Here is a 24985-nt window from a genome sequence, read left to right as displayed (position 1 = left end):
TCTTTGACCGAGTTTTCGACCCCGATTTCCGATGGCAGCGCCGTTACGCCACACACAGCACGACCACGTCTCAATTACTCGCCGAGTTTCTCGGCCGCAACTCAATCCTCCACGTCACCCCCGACGGGGAGGGGGAGGGGGGGGATGTTTAATTAAAAATAATAATTTTTTTAAAAGCTTTCTTAACAGTTAATCTCCTCTTATTCGTAAACTATTAGTTATGTTCAAGTTGAATGTATGTTTTAATTAAATTAATATTAATATTAATATTAATTAAGAAGGTTTTTAAGACAGTGTATTTAATATTTTAGTATTTAAATATATTTATTAATTAATTATTTTAAAATACAATATATTAAAATAGTAGAAATAAAATATATATTAAATGTAGTGGCAAAGCACTTATTACCGAAATCCAATTAAGAATCAATCTCCAATCTCCCACATCAAGTAGCCTACTTTAGTGCATGGTGTAGAGCAAACAAGAGATCTTAATTCACACTTTTTTTTTATGACAGTAAAAGCACTGTGTTTGTTTCTGTTTCCCATGTGGTGTGGTGTGATGTGATGTGCACCGAGAGATTTTGACAGTTTAGTCTCTCTCAGTACTCTCTATTCAATTTCAACCCTTTCTAATTGCTTTTTTACTTGACCTATTGATTATTTTTGCATTTTAATCACTCGTAACTAACCACCAACCGCCGAATGAAAGGGTGTCTGAAATGAGTTGTTCTACCTGACTCGACAAATTTATTGAGTCCCTTACAAAAGAGAAGTAAAAAAATAAAATTATCCCCTCCTACTTTACAAATTTGTAAAGTGAGTCACTGATACTCTTTCTTTGCTCGCTCTTCTCCTTTCCATGACTATCGTCTTGTTGTCGCATCTCGATGCTGTCGTGCCTCAATGCCCTTACCTCGGCAAGACGAGATGGTTATGGTAGCAAGGTGACGAAAACGAGGCGAGGACACCGAGGTGATAACGGCATGACAACGAGGTGCGACGATGAGGTGAGGGCAGCAACTATGAAAGCGAGATAAGCGAGCAAGGAGAGAGCAACAGTGGCCCATTTTACAAATTTATAAAGTGGGTGGAGGTAATTTCATCTTTTTATTCCCTTTCTATAACTCAGTCGATAAGCTCGTCGGGTTTTCTAGACTTTTCTGTCTAAAATTTCTCACAAATATGGTGCACTGATAAAAATACTTAAAATTTTATATAAAATATTAAGATTTAAATCAATATAGAAATTTATTGAAAGATTTAAGTTTTATATAACCTATTTTAAATATCTAATTTTAAATATATATAAATTATGTTCGTATTCGAATTTACTTGTAGTGGTGAAAAAAGTCATGCGCCTGTAAAAATTAATGAGACGAAATTTAGACACCTCCAATAAAAATAATAATAATAATAAAAAAAGGGTGTGTGGAATTGCCCAGCCCCGACCCCAACGGTGGACACTGGACAAGGACTTGCGCATTACTTAATCCTCATTTATCGTTTTATTAATTGGCCTCGTTACATCACAATTTACCAAAAGTTCCGTCACTGTTTACTAAATTAATATAATCAACCCACATGTCACGCTTTATATTATTTCGATATTTTATAAGGTACGGTTGTCCGTTAAGTCTTTATTATGGGATTCGAATATCTTCTTATTAATTTTATTTTTATGGGTAGGTATGATCAAATATTTTTAAATGTGATTTTATTAATTAATTTTACCTATTCGTGGCACAATAAATTTAGGTTTTGGGTTAAGGAAAGAATGAAGAAAGATGAATGTTAATCAAATACTTGTTATTATTTGTGTTTTAAGTTGAATAAACAAACTTAGATTCATGAATAAATTTATTGGAGAGCAGGGAAGAGTAAAAGGACAGATGGGTGATGGGTCCTCCCCCAACATCCAGTTTGGCTGGCTTGGAGCTAATTAATATTCGGATGCAAAAAGAGACTCAAATGTAATTAATTAATTGTGTTATGTACATCCTATCATTATTCTTTAAATAAATCTTTATTCATTATATGCCACCAATAGCAAACCAACTCAAAAGCAGCCAAGAACAAGAAAATAGTTGAAATAAATAAAGGGAGTCAAGCCCCACGGGATTAGCCCAATGGTTAAAGATCGATTACGAGTTGATTTCAAAGAATTTTAGATTTTAATTACTATATAGTTGGTTAGGAATTTTGTATTCTAATCTCGTTATTGGATTCCTTAATTAACCTCTCATATAGAAATTTTGGACTTAAGTTACGAAGACTTTTAAGGCGAAAGATTTCAGCTTTTGATCCCAAATAAAAGAGTCACAATACAAGCGTAGGTGATATTTCTACGCACGGGCAGATTTAAATATGAGCCCAAAAAAATTAAAATTTTAAGCTAAAAGCCCAATCCAGATTTACTTTAGCACACCTCCAACCCAGTCCAACCCAACCCAATCCAGCTCAGCCCACCACACTGTTAATTGGGGGATCCGCCCCTACTTCTACGGGAGGTAAAGACGAAATTTGCCAAAGCAAAGGCATAAGCATGTCAGGATGGCCGAGTGGTCTAAGGCGCCAGACTCAAGTTCTGGTCTTCGTGAGAGGGCGTGGGTTCAAATCCCACTTCTGACATTATTTTTTCTACTTTAAAGTTATTTAATAGTTAATAGTTTCTTTTTTTTAAAAAAAAAAAATTAAGAACGAAATGTCTCATTTAAAAATTTAAAATAAGCTTTTATATATAATAATAATAATAATATAAATTAAGAAAAACACCCACTTAATGTTAATCTTAATTTGGATCGGTAGTAATCATAATAATATGCAAAAATGTCAAAAAGGAATGAAGATTTGATTTAACCCCAGACAGAAACTTATGTAAAAATAAATTCATTTTATTATCTTCTCATTTTCGTTATAGAATTTGTAAAATAATAATAATAAATTAATGATAAAAGTGGGGGTGGGGGTGCGATGCGAATAAAATGGGGGAAGAGAGGAGGCGGCGGCGCAAAGTGTGGGAGCCATCCATCCATCCATCCTCAGGAGAAGAAGGAGAAGAAGAGGAAGAGGAAAGAGGAGGAGGATATTCTCGCTGTTGGACCAGAACAAGAAACATCACGTCGCCGCGTTATGTATAGAAGAACCAAATCCCCAATTTTTTAGACAGAGACAGAGACACAAAGAGATAGAGAGATTCAGAGCGAGGGAATGAGGAATCTTCTCTTCGTTTTTTCTTCTTCGTTTTGAATTTTGTTGTTTGTTTGTTTGTTGGATTTAAGGCGAGAGCCCGAGGAGGATGTCGACGAGCGGCAGACAGGACAGACGACGTCGCATCGCCGAGAGAGGACAGGACCGCTTGGCCCTCATCACTGGCCGGATCCAAACCCTTCCTCCTCCTTCTTCTCCGCCTCCACCTGAATCGCATCATTCCCACACCGCCTCTTGTCCCCCGGTCATAGCCCAAAGCACTGACGAACTTTTGTTTCAACCCATTGGTATTCCATCTCTCTCTCTCCCCATATATATGTGTGTGTGCGCGTGTGCGCGCGCCCGCGCTTTCCTTTGTGGCTTTTGATCTCTGTGTTTATATTTCTATCCGCATATGATTGTGTAATTGTATGTCAGGTTCATAGTTTAATTTTCCAAGTGGATATATATATATATATATATTTCTTTATGGCACTTTCCCATTTGGGTATTGTAGGGTAATCTGTGGATGAATCTTTGTATGATTTTGTTGATCGAAAGAATGGTGTTTTCACGACCCTGTCGAGAGAAATTATATGGGGTTTCTTTCTGGGCGGTGCATGATTTGGGTTGGCTTTTAGATACGCAATTCATGCTTATAAATTGGAATCCTAAACTTCAATTTGTTTTCTTGGTGATTATTATCTTGAAACCTTAATCCCATTTGGAGAGCGGGGCGGGGTTGAATATATGAAATCTAGCTCTCCAATCATCTATATTCAGGGCCGTAGCTTCTACAAAGCCATTAATATTACATGTCATGTGCAAGCGACTTAGCGCTTCTCACTAATTTTTCATTGCTATTTCCTGGTGACTTTTGCTCTAAGTTTCTTTCACAGGATCCATGCTCCTAATGGCTGCATCTATTTGTTGTCTTCTCACCATCTTAATTGTGCCTCCTACATTTTGTTTTTAATAGGCATTGCCTCAACCTTATTATGTTTATCTTTTTTTCTACTTTTTGTCCTTTTTTTTTGTATGGTTGCACATCCATTGTAATATTTTTATTTCAATTCATTTTTTGCGCAATGGTAGCATGCAACCACCCAACATTCTTGGTCATATTACAAAGATGGTCTCACAGCAATTCTATACAAATTTTCTTTTATGGTAAAAGGGATTTTATGATTTTTTAAAAGGCGCATTTTCTACTTTAGTTATGCTAATCTAATTCTATGACTAATACACACAATAATCTCCGATTCCTTTTTGTAAGGGGTAAAATACACTGGGCACTCCTGAGGTTTGGCTTAAAAGCAGTTGGTATGCCTGAAAATAGAAGTGACCTCCATTGACTTGACAAACCTTGCATCACTTTTCTTGTGCTAGTTGATAATGGCTTTTAAAATGCCCAAAGCGGCCTCATCTACCCCCTCTCTCTCTCCACCAACACTTTCTCTCATTCCTTCTCCAGCAATAGTGGCAGTGGAAACGACGACTCTCCTCCCTCTTTCTCCCCTTCTATCTCCAGCAATGTTGAGTTCATTGCTGGGGATGAACCCAACATTGTGCTAGGATGAATTTGAAACCACAATGGGGTTCCCCCCATCCTCTTCTGTGGTCCATTCAATCAACAAACCCTAGAGATGGGGTTTAGATTTGACGAAGGCGGCTGGAGCTTTTTTCTTTTTTAATTTTCATACAAAAATAACATATAATAGTCTCATATAAAATGTGTTTACATATATTTTTTAGTTTATATATAAACATTAGAAAATATTTTTAATTAAAATATATTTCTGTAATATAAAAATATATTTTCTATTATGGAGGGTTTTAGAGAAGAAAGGAGTTCGAATAGCATATGTACAAGTTCTTAAGGACATGTATCACAGTTCAGAGACAAGAGTTAGAACATGCGAAGGGGATACTTAACTGTTTAAAATTACAATGTGACTGCATCAATGTTTTGCACTAAGTCCATACTTATTTGTTTTAGTAATGGATGAACTCACTAAACACCTTCAGACAGAGGTGCCATGGTGTATGCTATTTGCAGATGACATAGTGTTGGTGAATGAAACAAAAGAGGGAGTGAACACTAAACTTGAGTTGTGGAGAAACAATTTAGAATTTAAGGGATTTAAATTAAGTAGAAGGAAAACATAATATATGGAATGTAAATTTAGTAAAAATGCAAGAGTGGAGGATGTTATAATAAAATTGGAAGACCAAATCATACAAAGAAAAGATTATTTTCGATATTTGGGATCAGTGATTCAAAAAGATGGAGAAATTCACGAGGATGTCACGCATAGAATTAAGGCAGGTTGGCTAAAATGGAGAAATGTATCGGGGGTGTTATGTGATGGTAAAATCCCATTAAAATTGAAAGGAAAATTTTATAGGACAACTTTAAGACCAGTTTTGTTTTATGCCTCAGAATGTTGGGCAGTCAAATATTAGTATGAGCAAAAGACGAGTGTAGCGGAGATGAGAATGCTAAGATGGATGTGTGATCATACAAGAAAATATAAAATTAGAAATGAGGTTATTTGTAATAAGGTAGGAGTAGTGTCAATCGAGGAGAAGATGAGAGAGATTAAACTAAGATGGTTTGGTCATGTGAGAAGAAGATCAAGAAACGCTCATGTGAGGAGAGTTGCTGAAATGGAATAATTAGTCAAAAAAAGAGATAGAGGTAGCCCCAAGAAGACTTTGGGAGAGACATTAAAGTTTGATATGAAGTGTATGAGTCTAAATGAAAATATGACAAAAGACAGAAATACATGGAAGTTTAGAATTCATGTAGCCGACCTCACATAGTGGGATAAAGGCTAGATATGTTGTTGTTTATAATTTATTTTTGTAATTATAAAATATATTTTTAGATATATACTTTAGCTTTGAATTAGATTTTCTAAATATATTTTTTTCAAGTAAAATTTATATATATAGATTTAGGTAAAGAATAGAAAAATATCTTGTAATTAAAATATACTTTTTGTAATTTAAAAATATATTTTAGGTTTAGAATTAAATTTTCAATATATTTTTGTCAAATAAAAAACATATATTTTCATTGAGAGAGAGAGAGAGAGAGAGAAACCCAGGGTTGAAATTGCCAATTTGCACTAATTTTTAATTGTAGATGTGGTCTCTACCATTTCCAAAGTGTGAGGGTACTTTTTGCAATTAGGGCAAGAGCAAACCTTAGGGGTGCTTATTGGAATTTTTTCTTTTTAAAATGATCTAAGATATGTAATATGATCTAGAAATAACTATTTTTCAAGTCCCAACACAGTATTGGAAGGCCTGCATTGCAACAAAATCTCATGAATACCTCCATTTTCACTTCCTAAAGTTTTCTAGATTTTTAATTTTAACCCAATTTGGTAGAAAGTCCAAGATATTGTTTCAAGTTGTTCCTCATCATCTGAAATGATCCTGTCTTTGGATTGTTGCCAAGGGTAGTCTGTGTATGGGCCTATATTTTTTTTTTTCAATGAGTAGATATTATTATGAAAATGCTACAAGGGGGTCAACTCATGTACTGATCTAACTTCCACATTTATTTGTATTGCGGTAGACAGTTGCCTTATAAGTTGACCACTTCTCCTGGTACAAAAAACATTTACAGTTGCATAAAATGATGGCCCAGCTGTGCTGTTTTCCACTATTTTGAATGCATTTTTATGGTGATTTATTATTGTAGTATTAGCTGGGTTTAAGAAAGACGGAGAATTTGCTTGAAGCTACAGAGTCTAACCATACTACACCATAGTGTAATTATCATGGTGGTATAATAACTTATGAAAGCTTTTCAACATTGTTGTGGATTTGTTCTCTTTCAGGAGATTCAAATAAATGAGGTTCTGGACAGGTAAAAGGATTATTAGGGGCCCGTTTGAATTTATTGTTAATTTTAAGTAATTGTTTTCTGTGTTCATTTTGAATTTTTTGTTTTAATTTTGTCTACAACAATAGCAATATATTAGGCCTTAATCTCACTAGGTAGGATCGGTTACATGGATTCTGTTTTCAAATTTGAATGAAAAAGAAGTATGTTTGAGGATCATTGTAAATTAATAATCCTGCTGGTATGTTATATCAGGAAAGTACCTAACCACTCAAGATGGATTTATTGACTTTCATTTCCAAAGTTGAGAAGGAAAGATGATGAAAAGCAAGACCGAAGAATCAAACGGTGGGATTTAAAGGCAAAATACTAGTCATTTTCAAGAAAAAAATGACTGAAAATATTGAATTGTGAAAGGAGAGACAAATTTAGTATGGAATAACATAACTACTATTATTTGAAACAGCAAGAATTGTTCTTAGGGAGTCAAAAGGAAGAGCTCTAGACCAAAAGGAGCTATGGTGGTGAAGTGAGAAGGTATTTAAAAAAATCAAGACCAAAAAGGTTATTAGTGAGGAAACGTTAAAATTTTATGAAGATGATTACCTAAAGGTAATGGTAAATGAGGGGACAATCAATGAGTATTTTCAAAGCTATTCAATGAATCCTGAATGTGGAGAAATAAGTATTACATAGGATATCTTAAGTGAGTCTAGAAAAGATAGGAAGACTTATTTATCCGAAAGAAGTGAAGCAAGCCATAAAAAAGATGAAAAAGGGTAAAACAATTGGATTGAATAATATTTCAATAGAGGACATAAATGCATGGGAGAAGGTATTTTGTGGATAATGAAATTATTTAACCTAATTCTTCAATCATAGGGGATTCCTAATGAATGGAAATGGCTAATGTCTATTTATAAAAACAAAAGAATAGTCAAAGTTGTGAAAATTAGTGTGATCAAACTAATGAACAACGCTATGAAACTTTGAGAAGGTTGATTGAGGAAAGGTTAAGAAAAGAACCATGGTGTTTGAAAATCAATTTAGTTTCATGCCTGGTAGGTCAACTAGGGAATCTATTTACTTGTTGAGATGCCTGATAGAAAGGTTTAGAGATAAACAAAAAGATTTACGTATGGTGTTTATAAATTTAGAAAAAGTTATCATGATATTCCCAGACATGTATTACAGAGCATAAATATGTGTTAAAATATGTGGAGGAGATATTGAGACTTTCCCAATTTCAATTGGATCATAGCAATTGCATTGAGCCCTTTGTCAGCTTCTCAAGGCGGACAATGGTTCTCGATCAACAGTAAAATTCAGATGATGAAAGAAATTGAGAGAGAGAGAGAGAGAGAGAGAGAGAGAATGCAGAAATAAGGGAGAGGAATGAGAGAGAGAGAGAGAGAGAGAGAGAGAGAGAGAGAGAGAGATGGAGATCAAAAGATCCTCAGATTTTCCATATCTCCATGGGAGAGAATTCAGCACTATATATAGCTGTATTCTTAACCTCCCATGTGCTGTAACCACCTACATGTGCACGAGAATGTACCTGCTGCTAATGCAGCAACTAATTAAGTACAACCCTCACAGCTAGCTACCATTATACTGTTTTATTTTACCCCTTTACTATCTCTAATTACAGCTAGCTCCCCTTACAAGTTAATACATGACACCCTTATATCTTTGCTCTAGCGCTGGGTGAACTGCTAAACACTTCCAAGCAGAGGTGCCATGGTATATTTTATTTGTAGATGACATTGTCTTTGTGGATATGGCAAAATAAGAAATGAACACTAAACTTGAGATATATAAGGACACTTCAGAATTTAAAGGCTTTTAAGTTTAGCAAATCAAAAATCAAATTTATGATGTTAGTTTAGTGAAAAATTTAAGTGTGGATGAGGTTTGGTGACAAATCATTACAATAAAAGATGAATTTTGATATTTTGGATCAATAGTTCAAAAAGATGGACAAATTATTGAGGATGTTACTCTTAAAATTAAGGCAAAATGGTTAAAATGGATAAGTGCTTCCCACATGGTATGTTGCAGTAAAATCTCATTAAAGTTGAAAGGAAAATTTTATTAGATGGCTATAAGATTAACTCTGTTATGGTATGGAATTTTGGGCTATGAAACATTTTAGATGTGCAAAATATGACCAACTTTAAGTTTCTTCAGATATTATGTGTTTTGGGCGAAGTTTGAATTTTGATAACTGAGGTTTCTGGACGTACTGTCTAACTACCTGTATGCCGTTTAGTTGCAATTTGGAAGATGTGTCTTGCTGCAGTACAATTATACTTGTACATATGACAGGTACTTTTCCCATTTTTTTGGGTGTTTGACTATGTGTGTAGCAGATAAGTAGCAGGAAATCAATTTTATGTTTTGATCTGGGATGAATATTGAATTCTTCGTGCTTTAGTTATTATATTACCTTGAGTTTACTTGCTGAAAGGGAAAAAAAAAGAGTAGGACTAATGGAGTTGGTTTGAGTCCCATCCTCTTGCATATTTCTATTCTTCACCAGCTTTACCCATTTTTGCTATAGTTACTTGTTGGGACGTTGATCATATTGACATTGCAGTTTCAACTGATGATCATAAAGCCCCTCGTTCTTTGGCACGACAAACTGCATGTGTTGGTGAATCTGTTGGAGTTAATGAAAATGAAGATGGAAATGTAGCAGGACCCATTTTGCGCAAATGTGAGACAAGCATTGAAGCTTCAAGAGTTCCCTCTCAGGAAGTCGAACATGGAGAACAATCATCTGATACAGTGCCCCTGGTTCAAGAAGATTCATTGAAATCTACTCCTGTCAGAGATAATCAACTTGAACCAAAGGTTCATCGCCATAAATTTTTTACTTCCAATAAGATTAGTTCTGCAATTGCAGCTTCAGCAAGGATCCGCACTTATTGTTCTGTAGCAGCAGCTGTCTTGGCGGTACTGTCTTATGTTGGATTTCCTATATTGGGAAGCCGCATTATAAAGAGCACCATATTTTTCAGGCCTTTTTATCTGGTTCTGATTACCAATGTATCAATTGTGGTTGCGCGGCTCCTTTTAGATAAAGAAAGAGGGTCAGAAAAGACTAAACAAGAAGCAAATAACGGGGAAGCAAATAATGAATCATCACCTGGCGCAGATGGTTTTGTGGACCAAGTAGGTAAGGCTCTGGAGACAGGTCTTCTGTTGCAGAACATAATGGGCTCAATTTTCATGGATTTTAGTATCTATGCAATTATTGTAATATGTGGTATCTCCATGGCCAAAACAGTTGGATGGTAAAATGTTGAAGTTACTTAATAATGTATCAGTCTATTCTCTTCTATGATTTGGCCACTCATGACCTAGGCCAATTTGCTTTTGAGTGACTTCTATTCAGTTGTATTCAGTTCTTATTCAATCATGGTTCCAATTTTGAGTGACTCCTATGATTTGACATTTCCATACTTGTGTTGATTTAGTCCTGAGGGGCTCTTTCCTTAATCATATTGCTGCAAATCATCTGATGTTTTGGGAATCAAAATGCTATGAACAGGCATGGTATTCATTCAAGCCTGCAGGCTTCAATACAGTGCTCGATTTGTGCAGGTTTTATAACTTGGTTTCACTTTCATTTGAAACTCCATGGACCTTATAACATGCTTTCACTTTCAATAATGGAATTTCTAGATGTGCTTTGATTCCAAGCCAATAGCTCTAGAACCCAATAGATTTGTTCTGAATATAATTTAGAATCATCCCCAGATCGAAATTCTTTGACTACACTGTTGACTTCTATCAGGCTACACCCTGGTGTTTTCTTCATGCTCTTGCTTCTTATGAGCTTCCTTATCCTCGACACACCATCCCATCTCCCCACCCTAGCATAAATATTTGAAAGCAAGACATAGTTCCCCGTGTCATCTGGTTCAAGCTCCAGAAGATGCTCCATCGCGACAACGGCTACTTCAAGATTGCAGTGAGTTCTACAAGAACTCAGCAAAGACCCCCAGATTGCTGAATCTGGTTTAATTGGCATGTTCTTTATTAGTTCAAGCGCCCGATAAAGGCAACCCGTGCGACCAAGAAGATCAACCAAACAACCATAGTGCTCAATTCCTGGCGCTAGACCATAATCTTTTCTCATAGATTCGAAGTAGGTCAATCCCTCATCCAAAAAACCTGCATGTGCACATGCAGATAGAAGCCCAACATAAGTGATCTGATTTGGTACAATCTTTGCTCTCTGCATCTCTTGAAACAATTCAATTGCTTCTCTTGCCTTGCCATGATTTGCTAGCCCACCAATCATTGTACCCCAAGAAATCACATCTCTTTCAGGCATTTTATCAAACAGCTGCCATGCTTGGCCCACACACCCACATTTTGCATACATTTCAATCAGAGCATTACACACACAAGTCTCCTGCAGATACCCATTTCTCTCTGCAAAGAAGTGAATCCATTTGCCAAGCTCAAGAGCTCCCAACTTGGCACATGCTGACAAAATTGCAATCAAGCTGACCCAGTCCGGTTTAACTCCTTCCATTTGCATTCTCCTGAAGACATCCAAAGCATCAGCATAACACCCAACTCGGGTGTACCCAGAAATCATTGCTGTCCAAGAAACAATTGTCTTACTTGGCATCTCCTCAAACAATGCTCTTGCTCTTTTCAACTGGCCTAATTTAATGTGCCCAGTGATCAGATTATTCCATGAAATAACATCTCTTGTAGTCATTTCCTCAAACAGCTTGTGTGCATCTCTCAGATTCTCACACTTAACGTACATGTCCAACAATGAATTCTCAATCACTGTATTAGACTTAAACCCAAATTTACATGTATGTCCGTGAACTTGCTTGCCTAGATGAAGGCACAGAAGACCTCCACAGGACTTAATCACAGATGGGTATGTGAATTTGTCGGGAAAAACAGGGTCTCTGTCCTGTGGGTCTGTCAACATATGCTTGTAAACATTGATTGTGGATGTGTATAAGTGGCTATGCGTATAAGCTCTAATCATTGCATTGTACAAGAAACTATTTGGCTCGACCACCTGATTGAAGAGCAAAATTGCGTACTCTACTTCTCCATTTTGATCACATATGTCCACCATTTTTGTCGCCAAGAAGCTGCTTTGTGATAGCGAGAATTTGAAAATTTGGGCATGTATTTTCTTCAACCTTACCATCTCAACACACTTCTGCAACAAAGGTGCAAACATGTCTTCCAAAACCCTAATAGTCAGGACACCCATTTTCTCAGTCATCAACAATCTAAGCTGCGTACACGACAATATTTAGAAAAACTTGTCAACTAGTATCCTCAAGTTTGAAAGCTGAAGGTGCAGTTAGATTGTGCAGCGAAGATTGCTGCTCAAGTCTGAACTTATTCTGTGGTTCTTTGGTACTATGTTGCACCAAAATTTCTGCTTCATTATGAGTGATAAGCAAAGATTGGCTAAGCTCCTGAAGGATTGTGCAAAAGATGCGTTAGGCGAACAGGGAAAGCAAGTCCATGGTGCTTTAATGAAAATGGGATACGGGTCTGATATGATGTTGAACAATGACCTTATATATACGTATGGGAAATGTGGTAGATTAGACATGGCTTGCCATGTGTTTGACAAAATGCTTGAAAGAAATGTTGTTTCTTGGACGGCTTTGATGCGTGGCCACTTACAACAGGGTAATCCAAAAGCATCGTTATTGCTATTTCATCAAATGGGGGGGTCTGATGTCAAGCCCAATGAGTTCACTTTCTCAACAAATTTTAAGGCGTGTGGGTTTCTGAGTATTGCTGAGAATGGGATGCAAATTCATGGCTCAGCCATTAGAACTGGATTTGAATGGTTCCCTGTGGTGGGCAACTCGATTATGGATATGTACTCAAAATGTGGCAGAATTAGTGAGGCTGCACAGGTGTTTGATCTAATGCCATTTAGAAATGTTGTAAGTTGGAATGCGATGATGGCAGGATATGGCCTTGTAGGAATGGGTGACGAGTCCATATTTTTGTTCCGGGACATGCAAAAACATGGTGAAATGCCAGATGATTTCACATTTACAAGCACTTTAAAAGCTTGCAACGATCTTGGGGCAATTCGGGAAGGAACTCAAGTTCATGCTTATTTGCTCACCAGAGGATTCCCATTTTCTGTTCATGCAACTGTTGCAGGTGCACTTGTTAATCTGTATGCGAAAAACGGGCGCTTGTTTGAAGCACATCAAGTGTTCAACCAACTTGAGCAGAAGAGTGTGATATCTTGGAGTGCTCTAATTCTAGGTTACGCTCATGGAGGAAACTTAACGGAGGCCATGGATTTGTTTAGGCGGCTCAGGGAGAGTGGCAGTCAGGTAGACGGGTTTGTTCTCTCAAGCATGATGGGTATATTTGCTGATTTTGCTCTGGTGGAGCAAGGGAAGCAGATCCATTGTTACACGGTCAAAGTTCCATCCGGTTTGGACATCTCAGTAGCCAATTCGATTATGGATATGTATCTCAAGTGTGGGTTAACAGAGGAAGCAGAAAGGCAATTCAGTGAAATGCCTGAAAGAAATGTGGTTTCTTGGACAGTTATGATTACAGGATATGGAAGGCATGGTCTCGGCAGAGAAGCAATTCGCCTCTTTGAGGAAATGCAGGTAGATAATATCAAGCCTGATGGGGTGACTTACCTGGCTGTGCTCTCAGCTTGTAGCCATTCTGGACTTGTTGAAGAGAGTAAACAATACTTCTCAAGGTTGTGTCAGGATCGTCGAATCAAACCTAATGTAGAGCACTATGCTTGCATGGTTGATCTTCTTGGCCGAGCTGGGTGCTTAAGAGAAGCCAAACAACGTACACATAATATCCCCCTAAAACCAAGTGTTGGGATATGGCAGACACTGCTTAATGCCTGTAAAGTACATGGGGACTTGGAAATCGGTAGAGAAGTAGGAGAGATACTTCTAGGATTGGATGATGACAATCCGGCCAACTATGTTATGTTGTCAAATCTCTATGCAAATGCAGGCCACTGGAAAGAGGCCGAGAGAGTGAGAGAGTCAGTGAAGTCGAAGGGGTTAAGGAAAGAAGCAGGATGCAGTTGGGTTGAGGTCGAAAAGGAGGTCCATTTTTTCTATAATGGAGATGAGAGGCACCCACTTACAGTAGAAATACATAAAGTTTTGAAGGAAATGGAGAGAAGGGTAAAAGAAGAGGCGGGTTACGCATATGAAGTGAGGTATGCATTGCATGATGTTGACGAGGAGTCAAAGGCAGAGAGTTTGAGATTTCACAGTGAGAAGTTGGCAATTGGGTTGGCTTTGGTTTGTGGTGGGATCAACAAAGGGGGATCGGTGGTTCGAGTTTTCAAGAACTTGAGAGTTTGTGGGGATTGCCATGAGTTCATCAAGGGCCTATCAAAGGTTTTGAAGAAGGTGTTTATGGTAAGGGATGCTAACAGGTTCCACAAGTTTGAGAATGGGCTCTGCTCGTGTGGAGATTATTGGTGAGACTGTGTCTTACCTAAGTGGATGTGCATCTACAATTGGTGCTGTTCTGAATTCTCTCTCTCAAATGCTACTGCACAAGAACGCACAGATGTATGGATTAAAATGCAGATTTGGTTTCTCTGGTAGGAAATTGCAAAATATGGATAGATTTTTCAGCTTTGCAGTAGAAAACAAAACAGTTTCCCATGAGTAATTGGGAAAGTTAAATTGCTTCTTATTTCTCAAAAATTTTCCTCTTTTATTGGATATGAAGAGGGGTCGGGTCCTCCATCAAATCAGAATTATTGAATGCTGATCTGAATGCGCAAAAATACATTGGCTAGCTAGCTAAATTTTGCAGCTGAACAGAAGAACACCAGAATCAGATCAAAGGATGTTTGAAGAATTCCCAATGCAATGAGGATGAGCTATTCCTAATGAATGCCAAGTAAACAACATACATATATATATATATATATTATATGTAATAATAAAAAGCACTCAAGACTCACTTCTCCTGTATGTTGCATGTCCTATATATATCCCCACAATGCTGCACAATAACTTGTTTCTTTGTTAGCTGAACAATATGATGAAAGCTTCTTAGATGTACAGGTGAAGCAATTAAGATGATCGATCATGTTTAGTCAGCAAATCTCAGCTATATATCGATCACATACATATATATATATGGATGAAGAAGAGAGAAAGAAAGATCTCTGATGAGTTGCAAAGTGGCTCAGTTTGCATTGCAGAAAGTGGTTTGATGTGTCCACAAAAGCTTTTTACAAAATTCCCCTATACACAAATTCAAAAACAAATCATTAAAAAATTACATCTATATTTTTGAAATACAAATTGCATATAAAAGTAAAATACTGCTGTTTCACATCATTTTTTTAATATGTTCGTACGTTATATTTCTAATTTTTTCTTTTTTTTTATGATACTCCATCACATATGTCTCCGCTGCTCTTGATTCTAATAGAAAATATAAATTAAGAAATCGTAACAGTTAAGGTTCGAATACTGATATACCATAAACGTGAGAACAAAAAATCTTTATAGAGGCATTATATTCCTAACTTTAGCATTTGGTCATATTGGTTTAGGGCAAATGTTGCAAAGGTGATTGAAATTTGGGGGACGTCAACTTTTTTTAATCCACTGATGACTACCTTTTTAGAATTTTATTTAATAGAATTTATAGAGAAGCAATTATTTGTTTGAGTAGAAACAAAAAGACAAATACAAAATTTTAGACATATATTTTAAATATTAAATTTTTTAAATTTTATTTGGCATATTATTGGTCTATTAACATGTGTCCAAGTGAACCAACTTAAATCTACCCATTAGATGCACTCTTAATGGCAACTTGAAAAAAAGAAAAGAAGAGAAAAAATAGCCTCAAATTTTTTAAGATTTCAATTGAAAATTTGAGACAAGAAATGAATAAGTGCGGGTATATTAAAACCTACCTTAAAAATTTTGAAGTTAATTCTACATTTTGATGAAAAAATATCTTGCATCAAAACAAGAACCTTAAATGCGAGGAACAATAAAAGACGAAATTACCAAGAATTAACAGATAATGTAACGCACCCAAGGATAATACGATGGTTACAATTATATTTTCAAATTAGAAGTAAAAAAACAATTAATTTAAAATAAAAATTCATCTTGAAGAAAAATAATTGCAATTTAATTTAAATAATTAGTAATAAGCCTTAATTGCCCTTATTTTATTAAAAAAAATAAGTTAGAAAAAAAAGCTTATTTTGGTTAAAAAAAAAATGAGGCAAATTGGAAAAAATCAAAACTAAATTTGGTATTTGAATGGGATAGGAAGATACTCTGGATTATCAATCAATGTACTAAAAGCTGTAAATGTACAAAAGAGATTCTTAATAATTGGAGACCATCAACTTCACAAAAATCCAATTCCACAGGACAGCCACATGCTTTAGATTTTGGAATATAATTTTCACAACAAAAATTTGTCTCTTCCTTTCCAACCAACTATCCGCTCGTTCCCATGTCCTTTCTGCCAAGTCAAAACACCCCCAATCAGAATTCATAAGTAGCAACTTATATTAAGGCTAAGGTTACCGTCCCAAAATACCAATACCATTATCAATCAAGCAAAGGAAAACACAAAAGAATTATTTATTTATATAGACAATTTTATAAAAAATTACAAATCTTGCACCTCACCCATTTCACTATAAAACTAAACATACATATCAACCGGTACCGGAAAGTATTTACCATTATCATCTCAGTTCAAAATTTTACTCATAAGACCAAAAAAAAAAAAAAATTATTCTAGAGAGTAATTGCAAAAATACCCCCTATTATTTGATTCTTATGCGTAAACATCTCCTATATTTTAAAATGAACCCTAAAAGCCCATATGTTTTCAATGTTTACACACACACCCCCATTGTCGATTTTAAATGTTAGATGCCGTCTATTCTAAACCAAAACAACATGGTTTTGCATCATATAACTTTAATTAAATTATTTAATTAAAAAGAAGATGAAAAAACAATGATCAGCTAGAACCCATGAGTTTCAAACGATAAAGCACTTATCCTGGTGGGCAACCCATCGGCAATGGGTTCTATGGAACCCCAGAGGAAGGGAAGCAGGGCCCGTAGACAATCCATCAGCAATGGGATCTTGAAACACATAGAAAAAGGGAAAAGAAGGATGGAAAACCTCAATCAAGAAGACAATGAAGACGAACATCCAAGTTAGGTTCAATCTTCCATCCTTGATGTTGGGTTCGTTTTGAAATAAACCTAGACGAGTTTATATCTGTCATGACCTTAGAAGTAACAGAGGAGCAATATTGTAATAAAGTTATAATAATTTGTTACGAGATATTTAATAATTTATTAGGAGCACACGGATGTTGTTATGAATTCAATTAGCAACCAACTATGCCTATAAAAAAACTATTAGTAAGAGGATGGGATATATGTAAAATGATATTAAAATCCTTTCCTTCTAATTCTCTCTATCCCTCTCTCGGTTCTCTCTGATTTCTCCCTCCCTTTATACTAATTTCTCTCCCTCATTTCAATTCTCTCGTTCAATTTCCCCCCTATTTCCGGTCTCAACTCTAGGTAACCTTAGGAATGCGACAATATCAAACTCAAATGTTGGGTTCTTTCTTGGAACAAGCCCAAATGGGTTCAAAAAAGAATGACACCCAGATGATCAAAGATGGTTTGTTTTAGAATGAATCCAAAGAAAAATGCAGATGATCGAAGACGATTCATTTTGGAACATACTCAAAGAAGAACGTAGATGATCAAAAATGGTTCAGTTTAGAACAAAAACGCAAAGTAGAATAAGCCCATATAGGTTCTGTCCGGATCAAACGCATTTGGGTTTGAAGATCGAAGCTAAATCAAAGAATGAACCTAGATTTAAAAGTCATATGGGTTGATTCCAAATCTAGGTTTTTTGGAAATCCATCTTTGAACTTTTCTTCGTCATCCTCCTTATTCCCATCCTCTCTCTTTCTTGAGAACCAAAAGTTGGTGAGCCTCTCCACTGAGGAGTTGTCATGAACTAGAAAGGTTTTGGTCGAACTATTTTTATTTTATTTAAATTTAATTTTTGATTTAAATCATTTAATTAATGTTATGTGACATAAAAGTTGTAATTTTAGCTTACAATAGATGATGTCAACATTTAAAATTGGCAAAAGAAGTCTGCACAAAGAATTAGTAGCACAGGCTTCTAGCATTGGTTGATCTAGCCATTTTAGTAACACTTAAAATGCCATCCAGCTATGATTACTCAATTCCTCCTACCTTCTTGTATTGGTTGGTCTAGACATGTTCCTGGTACATGAATATTGAGTTAATTAGATATTGTCCATTTTGTTACCTGTTCATCTTTTGATTCTTGTATTTTAAATGTACTTGATCTATTCTATTAGTTTGAAGAAGATTAGCCACCAGAGAACAATTCTTGTTCTCGTCTTTGAGATCGTTGGGAGTTAAAGACCCAACCGTCGTTGAAAATAGAAGACCCTCCAACAACTTGAGAGAGAGGACTACTATTGGTTGGAGAGGAAGTCGTCCATCATGTCATAATGCCGAGTGAAGAGAGAAGCAATTAAAGTGAAACACCCATTAACCTACCATTGTAGCGTTATCATTGTTGCCAAAGGCGGCAATCATCGTCGTCGCCATTTCTCTTTTCCTCCCTAGTTCTCTCTTTTTTATTACAAAAAAATCCATTGCACCCTATCGTGATGTTCTACAATGATGAGGAAACCCCATCACAGGACTGCTCCAAAGCGAGGGAGAGGGCTTACGTGTGTGCCCGCCCCCGCCGGGGGGGGGGGGGGGGGGGGGGGGATTTGATTTAGAAAATAAGGAAAAATTGCAACATAGTATTAAAGGTTGAGGGTAGTCGTATTTTATCAAAAGAAAAGGGGTATTGCCTGCAATGACCCTAAACCTCAAGGGTGCCATGTGTATTTTTTCCTAAATTTTATGAATTAGATTATATATTTTTTGAAAGGATAAATTCCACATAAAAACCTAAAATTTCACAAAAAGGCACCAATCACCCTTGTGTTTTGGGAAATAACACAAATCTCCCTACACCTTATTGGTTGTACAACTTTCCCTCTTATCATTACATTGCCACCATTAAACTTCTTAAAAAGGCCAATGTACCCTCAAATTTCTCTCCCCTATTTCGCTCTCTCTATTCTTTACCTCATTGCTAAGAAGCCTTAGCCATCCCACTTCTACCTCCTTTTTCCCCCTTTCTCTCTCGAACCCAACCCCCATTTGGGTTCCTTTCAAGACCCAGAAGTAAAGATGGTGGCAAATTGCCCCCTAGTAGCCATCAATGCCCCTCTGAGCTAAAGGAGAACATGCCACTTTCAACGGTTGGTTGTTGCTACAAAAGAGTGTACATCATCGACAAATTAAAGACCCAAATCTAACCATTACTAGTGGAGTTTAGAATGTCGCCATTAGCAGCTACCATAGGAAGAGAGAGCCAGCAAGATCTCACTTCACTTCCTCTTCCTCCTTTCCTTCTCCATGATAAGTTCATCACAAAACCCTATCACCAACAATAGGATTTCACCAATGGTGGACTACAATTTCTTTATTTTTATTTTTCTCCCATTCTTCTTTCTTTGCCATCTCCTTTCACTAGCAGACCATCCACCACTAAGTTTGGCCACAGAGAGAGAGAGAGAGAGAGAGAGGCAAAGAGGAAGAGAAGGGTAAAATGGTCTTTTTGTCCAATTTTTCAACAATATGAATTCCATATTATTTTCAAAAACAAAAGAGTGGTCGATGCCCTTTGATCAAACCTCTAGACTATTGAGTGAAATTTACCCTTTTTATAAAGAAGATATAACGATGAACCTGAAACAATGTGTTATAATGAGATTGATGGCTATGAATTTCATATATAAATAAGAACATTGTTTCACTTTTCTTTTCCTTCTACAAATACTAGTTCCCAAAAATAGCATTAAGTTCAATGATGATTAAATCTCGAAGGAATTCAAAACACGGGCGTAATATATGACAATCATGCAATTTCCTTGAAGATGCAAAAACATGGCAAACCACCCAAATGCTGACGCAGCGTGTAGCGCGAGTGTGAAGAAAACACACCAAAATAAACACTTGAAAGAACAAACTTCAATGGCCGAAGCTTGGCTTTCAAGAAGACGCAAAAACAATACTGTTTTGCTAAGAAAACCCAAATAGGTTGCTGAAATTTGATTGATTAAAACTTGATTACAAACTCTAGATTCTAAGCATATTTATAGTATTTGGCTAATCCAAATCCATCTAATATTTGGAAAACAAAATCCAATTAGAATTCTAATAGAAATAAATCCTAAATAAAATTTAACTAGAATCCTAATAAAAATAAAACTCTAATCAAACATGAAGTAGAATCCTAAATCAAGTAGAAACATGAAATAGAATCCTAAATCAAGTAGAAATATAAAGTAGAATCCTCAATCAAGTAGAATTCTAAAACTTAAGAAGTATTAAAATAACATTATGACACTACTATTTAGAAACATGAAATAGAATCCTAAATCAAGTAGAAATATAAAGTAGAATCCTAAATCAAGTAGAATTCTAAAACTTAAGAAGTATTAAAATAACATTATGACACTACTATTTTGGTGATACTATTCCGGTTTAGTTGGGTCGGCCTTGGGCCGAGTCTTGATTGGTGACCGCATCAAATGCCATAAACGGAAATAAAAGAAGCATGTGACTGACTACTAAGATGCGTTGATTCAATCACCAAACTTAAGGATACGGAAATGGTATCACAGAAAGGGTAAGATTAGGAAAAGAATTTTACCGGGACATCATTTCTTCTCTTGTCAAAATCATAAAGACAACCTTCACTTCAGGAGGCAATTGAAAATAGAAAAGGTGTAGAATGAAACAAAAAATCATAGTTCTGCGCACATATATTAATAGTAAGCAAATTTTTAATTTCAACAACAATGAAGTTGAGAAATCATTCTTTGTATGTACCCAGTGAGAATGAGAGCAGCTGGACGTACCTTACAGTGCGGTGCTCACTTCAACGTCTTCTAAGTTTACCCTTGACCATCCTCAGCTGCTCCCCTTGTTCCTGAAATGAATTCATTGATAACAGTTCAATAATGTTACCGTATAGGCAGTAACAGTATTCTGCAATTTTTAACGACATTCCGTACCTCATACAGCTGCTTCCACCAACGATCAGATCTAGACTGTAGTAAACGCCATTCCATAGCCATTTCATACTCGATTGTGTTGGGCTGAGAAAAATGTGAAGTAGATACAGCATCTCTCTGCACAAACAGACCCATATTTGTCACGTGTTGAAACAGACTGAGACTAGGGCTCCATTTGTTTCTATATAAAACATTTTTGGTGAAAAAAAGAGTATTTTACACAAAAAAGTATATATTTTTTAAATACGTTTTACAGATCACCTGAGATTTGCTTAAATTGTACCAACCACCCCTGAGTTTTCAAAAATAGCACTGACCTCCCTTGGGGTTAACAGATTTGGCAAAAATGACCATTTTGCCCTTTTATTTAAATCATCACATCTTTGCCTCTCCTCTCACCTCCTTTCTCTATCCTTTCCATCTCTATTTATTTCACAAGCGAACAAACAGACCGTCAGCCAATGTTTCTCCTTCCTCTTCTCTACAAAACTGATCTTCCTCCTATTCTCCGGCATGGTCCCCCCCCCCCCCCCCCCTCTCTCTCTCTCTCTCTCTCTCTCTCTCCACGATCTACAGAGGGGCTCAATTTCAAACCCCACAAAACACCAATCAAGTTCCAATCTAGAACCCCTAGCAAGTTCGTGATGAGGAGATCTAAAACCTCTTCCAGCAACCATCGCAATAGCAAAACTGACTCTGGATTTATCTTCTGTAATCAAATCAGTATATGGATGGGCTTGCCCAAACCACTGGCAAGGACAGCAACCCCTTTAGTTGACCAACCCTCAAGAGGAATATCATAGATTCTTGCCCACATTGGAATTTTGGAGTGGGCCTCTTGAGCGAGAATTATCCTAGGCTCCCAACATTTTAAAAGAATAGGGCGATGCACAAAATGCCATGGGCCCACATCAAAAACTCCCATCATATGCACTACAGTATCCAAGCGAAAAAAAAAGAAGCCACTGTTATTCGAGATTACCTCAATAAGACCATGTCGTTTCCACAGTCTCATAGCCAAGGATCAAACAACCAGGAAAGGCAAATCATTCTCTATAAAATACCCCACCATTGTACTAATGCAATAGGCCGTATTTTCCACAATAATCTCATCCGGGAGCTTGACTGTCGGAATACCATTCTCTACCTTTTGGGGAGGGGTGTATTCAAGCTTGGCAGGAATCCGAGACCCACTAGACTCAAATAATCTCGCCCGAGAAGACTCAGCCTTACCTTCATCATCCATGGGAGTTGAATGTGTGGAACCACAATGCCTTAGAGCATGTTGCCCCCTATTCCCATATTGCTCTGAAACCATCCCCACATGCCCCGCCTTCAAATTCCCATTTAAATGGCCTTTTTATCAGAAGAATGTGGCATATTGCCCATAAACTTTGACTTCGGACAGCCTTCCACTGTTGGGATAAAACCATCAAGGTCCAGGCCTACATGCATCCTTCCTTGAGATGAACTGAGCCGGCCCAAGGTATGCGTTGAGATGCATGTATCTTCTTCTTTCTCGAAGTATATTGTTCTGGATCAGGGTATTGATGAGGTCACGGGGGATCCAAAAGTTGCTTGTCTCCTGGTGGAGTATCAATGGGTTCCCTCAGTCTGTACCCACTGTAATGTGTTTGGTCACCAGATTTTGAATTGTCCAAAATCCCATGTCAAGTCCCAAGGTTTGGTCTTGAACAGTTATGGTAAATAGCCGTAAGGAGAAGAAAAAGAGAGAGAAGAGAAAGGAGAGAACGAGAGAGAGATTGAAAAGACACTTATGTTATTCGATAACCTCCCTTCCCTCCAACAGATTACATTTATATCATCCTAACAGAATTACCAGCAAACAAAGCTTTGTTACGGCCAGCTCCCATCCTGTACGACAACTAACTAACATACAAAGTAGGACTAATTCCCTAACTACCCTTAGAGTCATGACAATTGCCCTCCTCTTTGAATCAATTCTTGTCCTCAAGAACTATAAGAGTCCGACAGCCCTGGGAAACTGCAGCAAAAGTTCTAACAAGTTCTCCCAAGTGGTATACTCCGGTGGCCGATGAGTCCACTAAACAAGAACTTGAGTGATAGGTAGGCTTCCCTAGTATATAACCCTTTTTTAAACAATGGCGCGAGGCTCCACCTCCTCTTCCAATTGCTCTGCTATTGGAGGTAAATCTGTGCTGGCATTGGGTACTGGTCCTTTAGCTAGCTTGAGTAATGAGACATGGAAAACATGATGAACTTGCACTCCCTCTGGAAGCTGCAACATGTAAGCCACGGTTCCCACTTTGCCCAAGATAGGGAACAACCCAAAATACTTAGGACTCAACTTAGAAACTGGAATTGTGGTGTAAGGATGTTGGAGGAAATGTTTGACCTTAAGATAGACCTGATCACCCACTTCAAACGATCGTTTGGTCCTTTTTTTATCTACCACTTGCTTTGTACGGTTCTGAGCAGTGGCTAATTCCCTCATCAGAATTGATAATATCAATTGTCTCTGTGAAAAATAATCACCAACTACAGCCATAGTGGGATTAGGTCCTGATATCGTAGGTAGGAGGGATGGTTTGCACCCAAACATTGCCTCAAAAGGACTCCTCTTAATGGTACTGTGATAACTGGATTTTTACACCATTGAGTTAAGCCCAACCACCTATTCCAACTCCTGGGTTTTGTGAAACACATGCAACGCAAACAGGCTTCTACGCATTGATTAACCGGCGATTTGGGGATGATATGTAGTTGACATATGCAATCCTACCCCTAATTTTTTGAATAATTCCTGCCAAAAAACTGCATTCCGGTTAAACACGATAGACTTGGGCACCCCATGGATCTTGGCCACTGAATCTAGGAATACCCGAGACACCTCTGGTGCTGTAAATGGGTGAGTTAAGCTAATAAAGTGGCCGAATTTGGTCAGCTGGTCCACTATCACCAAGATCACATCCTTCCCTTCCGATCTTGGTAACCCCTCCACAAAGCCCATTGATATCTCCTCCCACGCTTGTTCAGGGACTACTAAGGGGTGCAACAGGCTTGGGTAAGGAACCTGTTCGTGTTTACATTACTGACATATTGCACAAGACAACACCATTTGCACCACATCCCTCTTTAGCCTTGGCCAAAAGAAAAGTTGTTTCACCCTTTGATAGGTGACCCGTACCCCGGAATGTCCCCCAACTGGTGAGTAGTGTAATAAGGCCTTCATAATCTGCTCCTTAAGAGTTTGGTCCTCTCCTACCACCAATCTGCCTTTGTAACGAAACACCCCATTATTTAAGGTATACCCTTGAGGATTCCTAGGTTGCACTGCTAATTGGGCCACTCTCTCTTTAATCCATTCAGTGGTGTCATAGCTTCGTACCAGTTCCTGAATCCACGAAGGGCGACAGCGCATGACAGTTGCCCATTTCATCCCTCCTTGACAATGCATCAACAACCACGTTTTCTTTACCCTTCCGATATTGGATTGTAAAGTCCAAACCCCTAAGTTTTGAGATGTCTTTTCGCTATAACTGTGTATGCAACCGTTGCTGTGATAAAAATTGAAGGCTTTCATGGTCTGTTTTAATCACAAAAGGTGACCCCTCCAAATAATGCCGCCACCTCTCCACTGCTCCCAATACTGCAAGTAGCTCTTTATCATAAACACTCAAGCCTAAGTGTTTTGGAGCTAAAGCCTGGCTAATGAATGCCAATGGCCGCTCT

General features: G+C 37.2%; 4 protein-coding genes and 1 non-coding gene across 12 annotated transcripts in view; 3 read left to right on the top strand and 2 right to left on the bottom strand.

Moving 5' to 3' along the window:
• The first annotated feature begins 2547 nt into the window (after positions 1-2547).
• On the top strand, positions 2548-2631 carry TRNAL-CAA (transfer RNA leucine (anticodon CAA)). The gene has a single exon. It is a non-coding gene; the product is annotated as a tRNA-Leu (tRNA).
• Positions 2632-2988: 357 nt separating this feature from the next.
• LOC127809145 (uncharacterized) lies at positions 2989-10511 on the top strand. Its single transcript, XM_052347857.1, has 2 exons — positions 2989-3497; positions 9648-10511. The coding sequence occupies exons 1-2, from the start codon at positions 3299-3301 to the stop codon at positions 10349-10351; spliced, it is 903 nt and encodes a 300-aa protein (XP_052203817.1). The 5' UTR covers positions 2989-3298; the 3' UTR covers positions 10352-10511.
• A 19-nt stretch (positions 10512-10530) lies between these two features.
• On the bottom strand, positions 10531-12320 carry LOC127809138 (pentatricopeptide repeat-containing protein At2g20540). The gene has a single exon (XM_052347845.1). It carries the CDS (start codon positions 12318-12320, stop codon positions 10701-10703), a length of 1620 nt encoding a protein of 539 aa, XP_052203805.1. The 3' UTR covers positions 10531-10700.
• Positions 12321-12462: 142 nt separating this feature from the next.
• Positions 12463-15138, top strand: LOC127809089 (putative pentatricopeptide repeat-containing protein At3g15130). The gene has a single exon (XM_052347782.1). It carries the CDS (start codon positions 12463-12465, stop codon positions 14545-14547), a length of 2085 nt encoding a protein of 694 aa, XP_052203742.1. The 3' UTR covers positions 14548-15138.
• A 1194-nt stretch (positions 15139-16332) lies between these two features.
• The window catches only part of LOC127809105 (protein ANTI-SILENCING 1), a 42301-nt gene continuing 33648 nt past the window's right edge, over positions 16333-24985 (bottom strand). For 6 of the 8 annotated variants that reach the window (XR_008025077.1, XM_052347795.1, XM_052347818.1 and 3 more), the window contains 3 exons: positions 21272-21388; positions 21116-21186; positions 16333-16573 (listed from right to left, as the gene is read on the bottom strand). Coding sequence is in view for 5 of the 8 variants with exons in the window: in XM_052347795.1 (XP_052203755.1) it covers positions 21136-21186; positions 21272-21388 (168 nt within the window). In the remaining 3 variants the exon portion in view is untranslated. Of the gene's footprint in view, positions 16574-20907; positions 21010-21115; positions 21187-21271; positions 21389-24985 lie in introns of all 8 variants that reach the window. The other 2 variants (XR_008025075.1, XR_008025078.1) reach the window with 1 other exon arrangement.

The sequence above is a fragment of the Diospyros lotus genome, chromosome 1 (assembly GCF_014633365.1).
Source record: "Diospyros lotus cultivar Yz01 chromosome 1, ASM1463336v1, whole genome shotgun sequence".
Lineage (NCBI taxonomy): Eukaryota > Viridiplantae > Streptophyta > Magnoliopsida > Ericales > Ebenaceae > Diospyros > Diospyros lotus.
Note: the sequence above shows the minus strand (reverse complement) of the source record. Positions and strands in the feature narration are given on the sequence as shown.

Excerpts from the sequence above, each read along its gene's own strand:
- LOC127809145 (XM_052347857.1), top strand. The coding sequence starts at position 3,299 with ATGTCGACGAGCGGCAGACAGGACAGACGACGTCGCATCGCCGAGAGA. Across the intron at positions 3,498-9,647 it reads ACTTTTGTTTCAACCCATTG|TTTCAACTGATGATCATAAA; the intron begins GTATTCCATCTC and ends TTGACATTGCAG.
- LOC127809138 (XM_052347845.1), bottom strand. The coding sequence starts at position 12,320 with ATGACTGAGAAAATGGGTGTCCTGACTATTAGGGTTTTGGAAGACATG.
- LOC127809089 (XM_052347782.1), top strand. The coding sequence starts at position 12,463 with ATGTTGCACCAAAATTTCTGCTTCATTATGAGTGATAAGCAAAGATTG.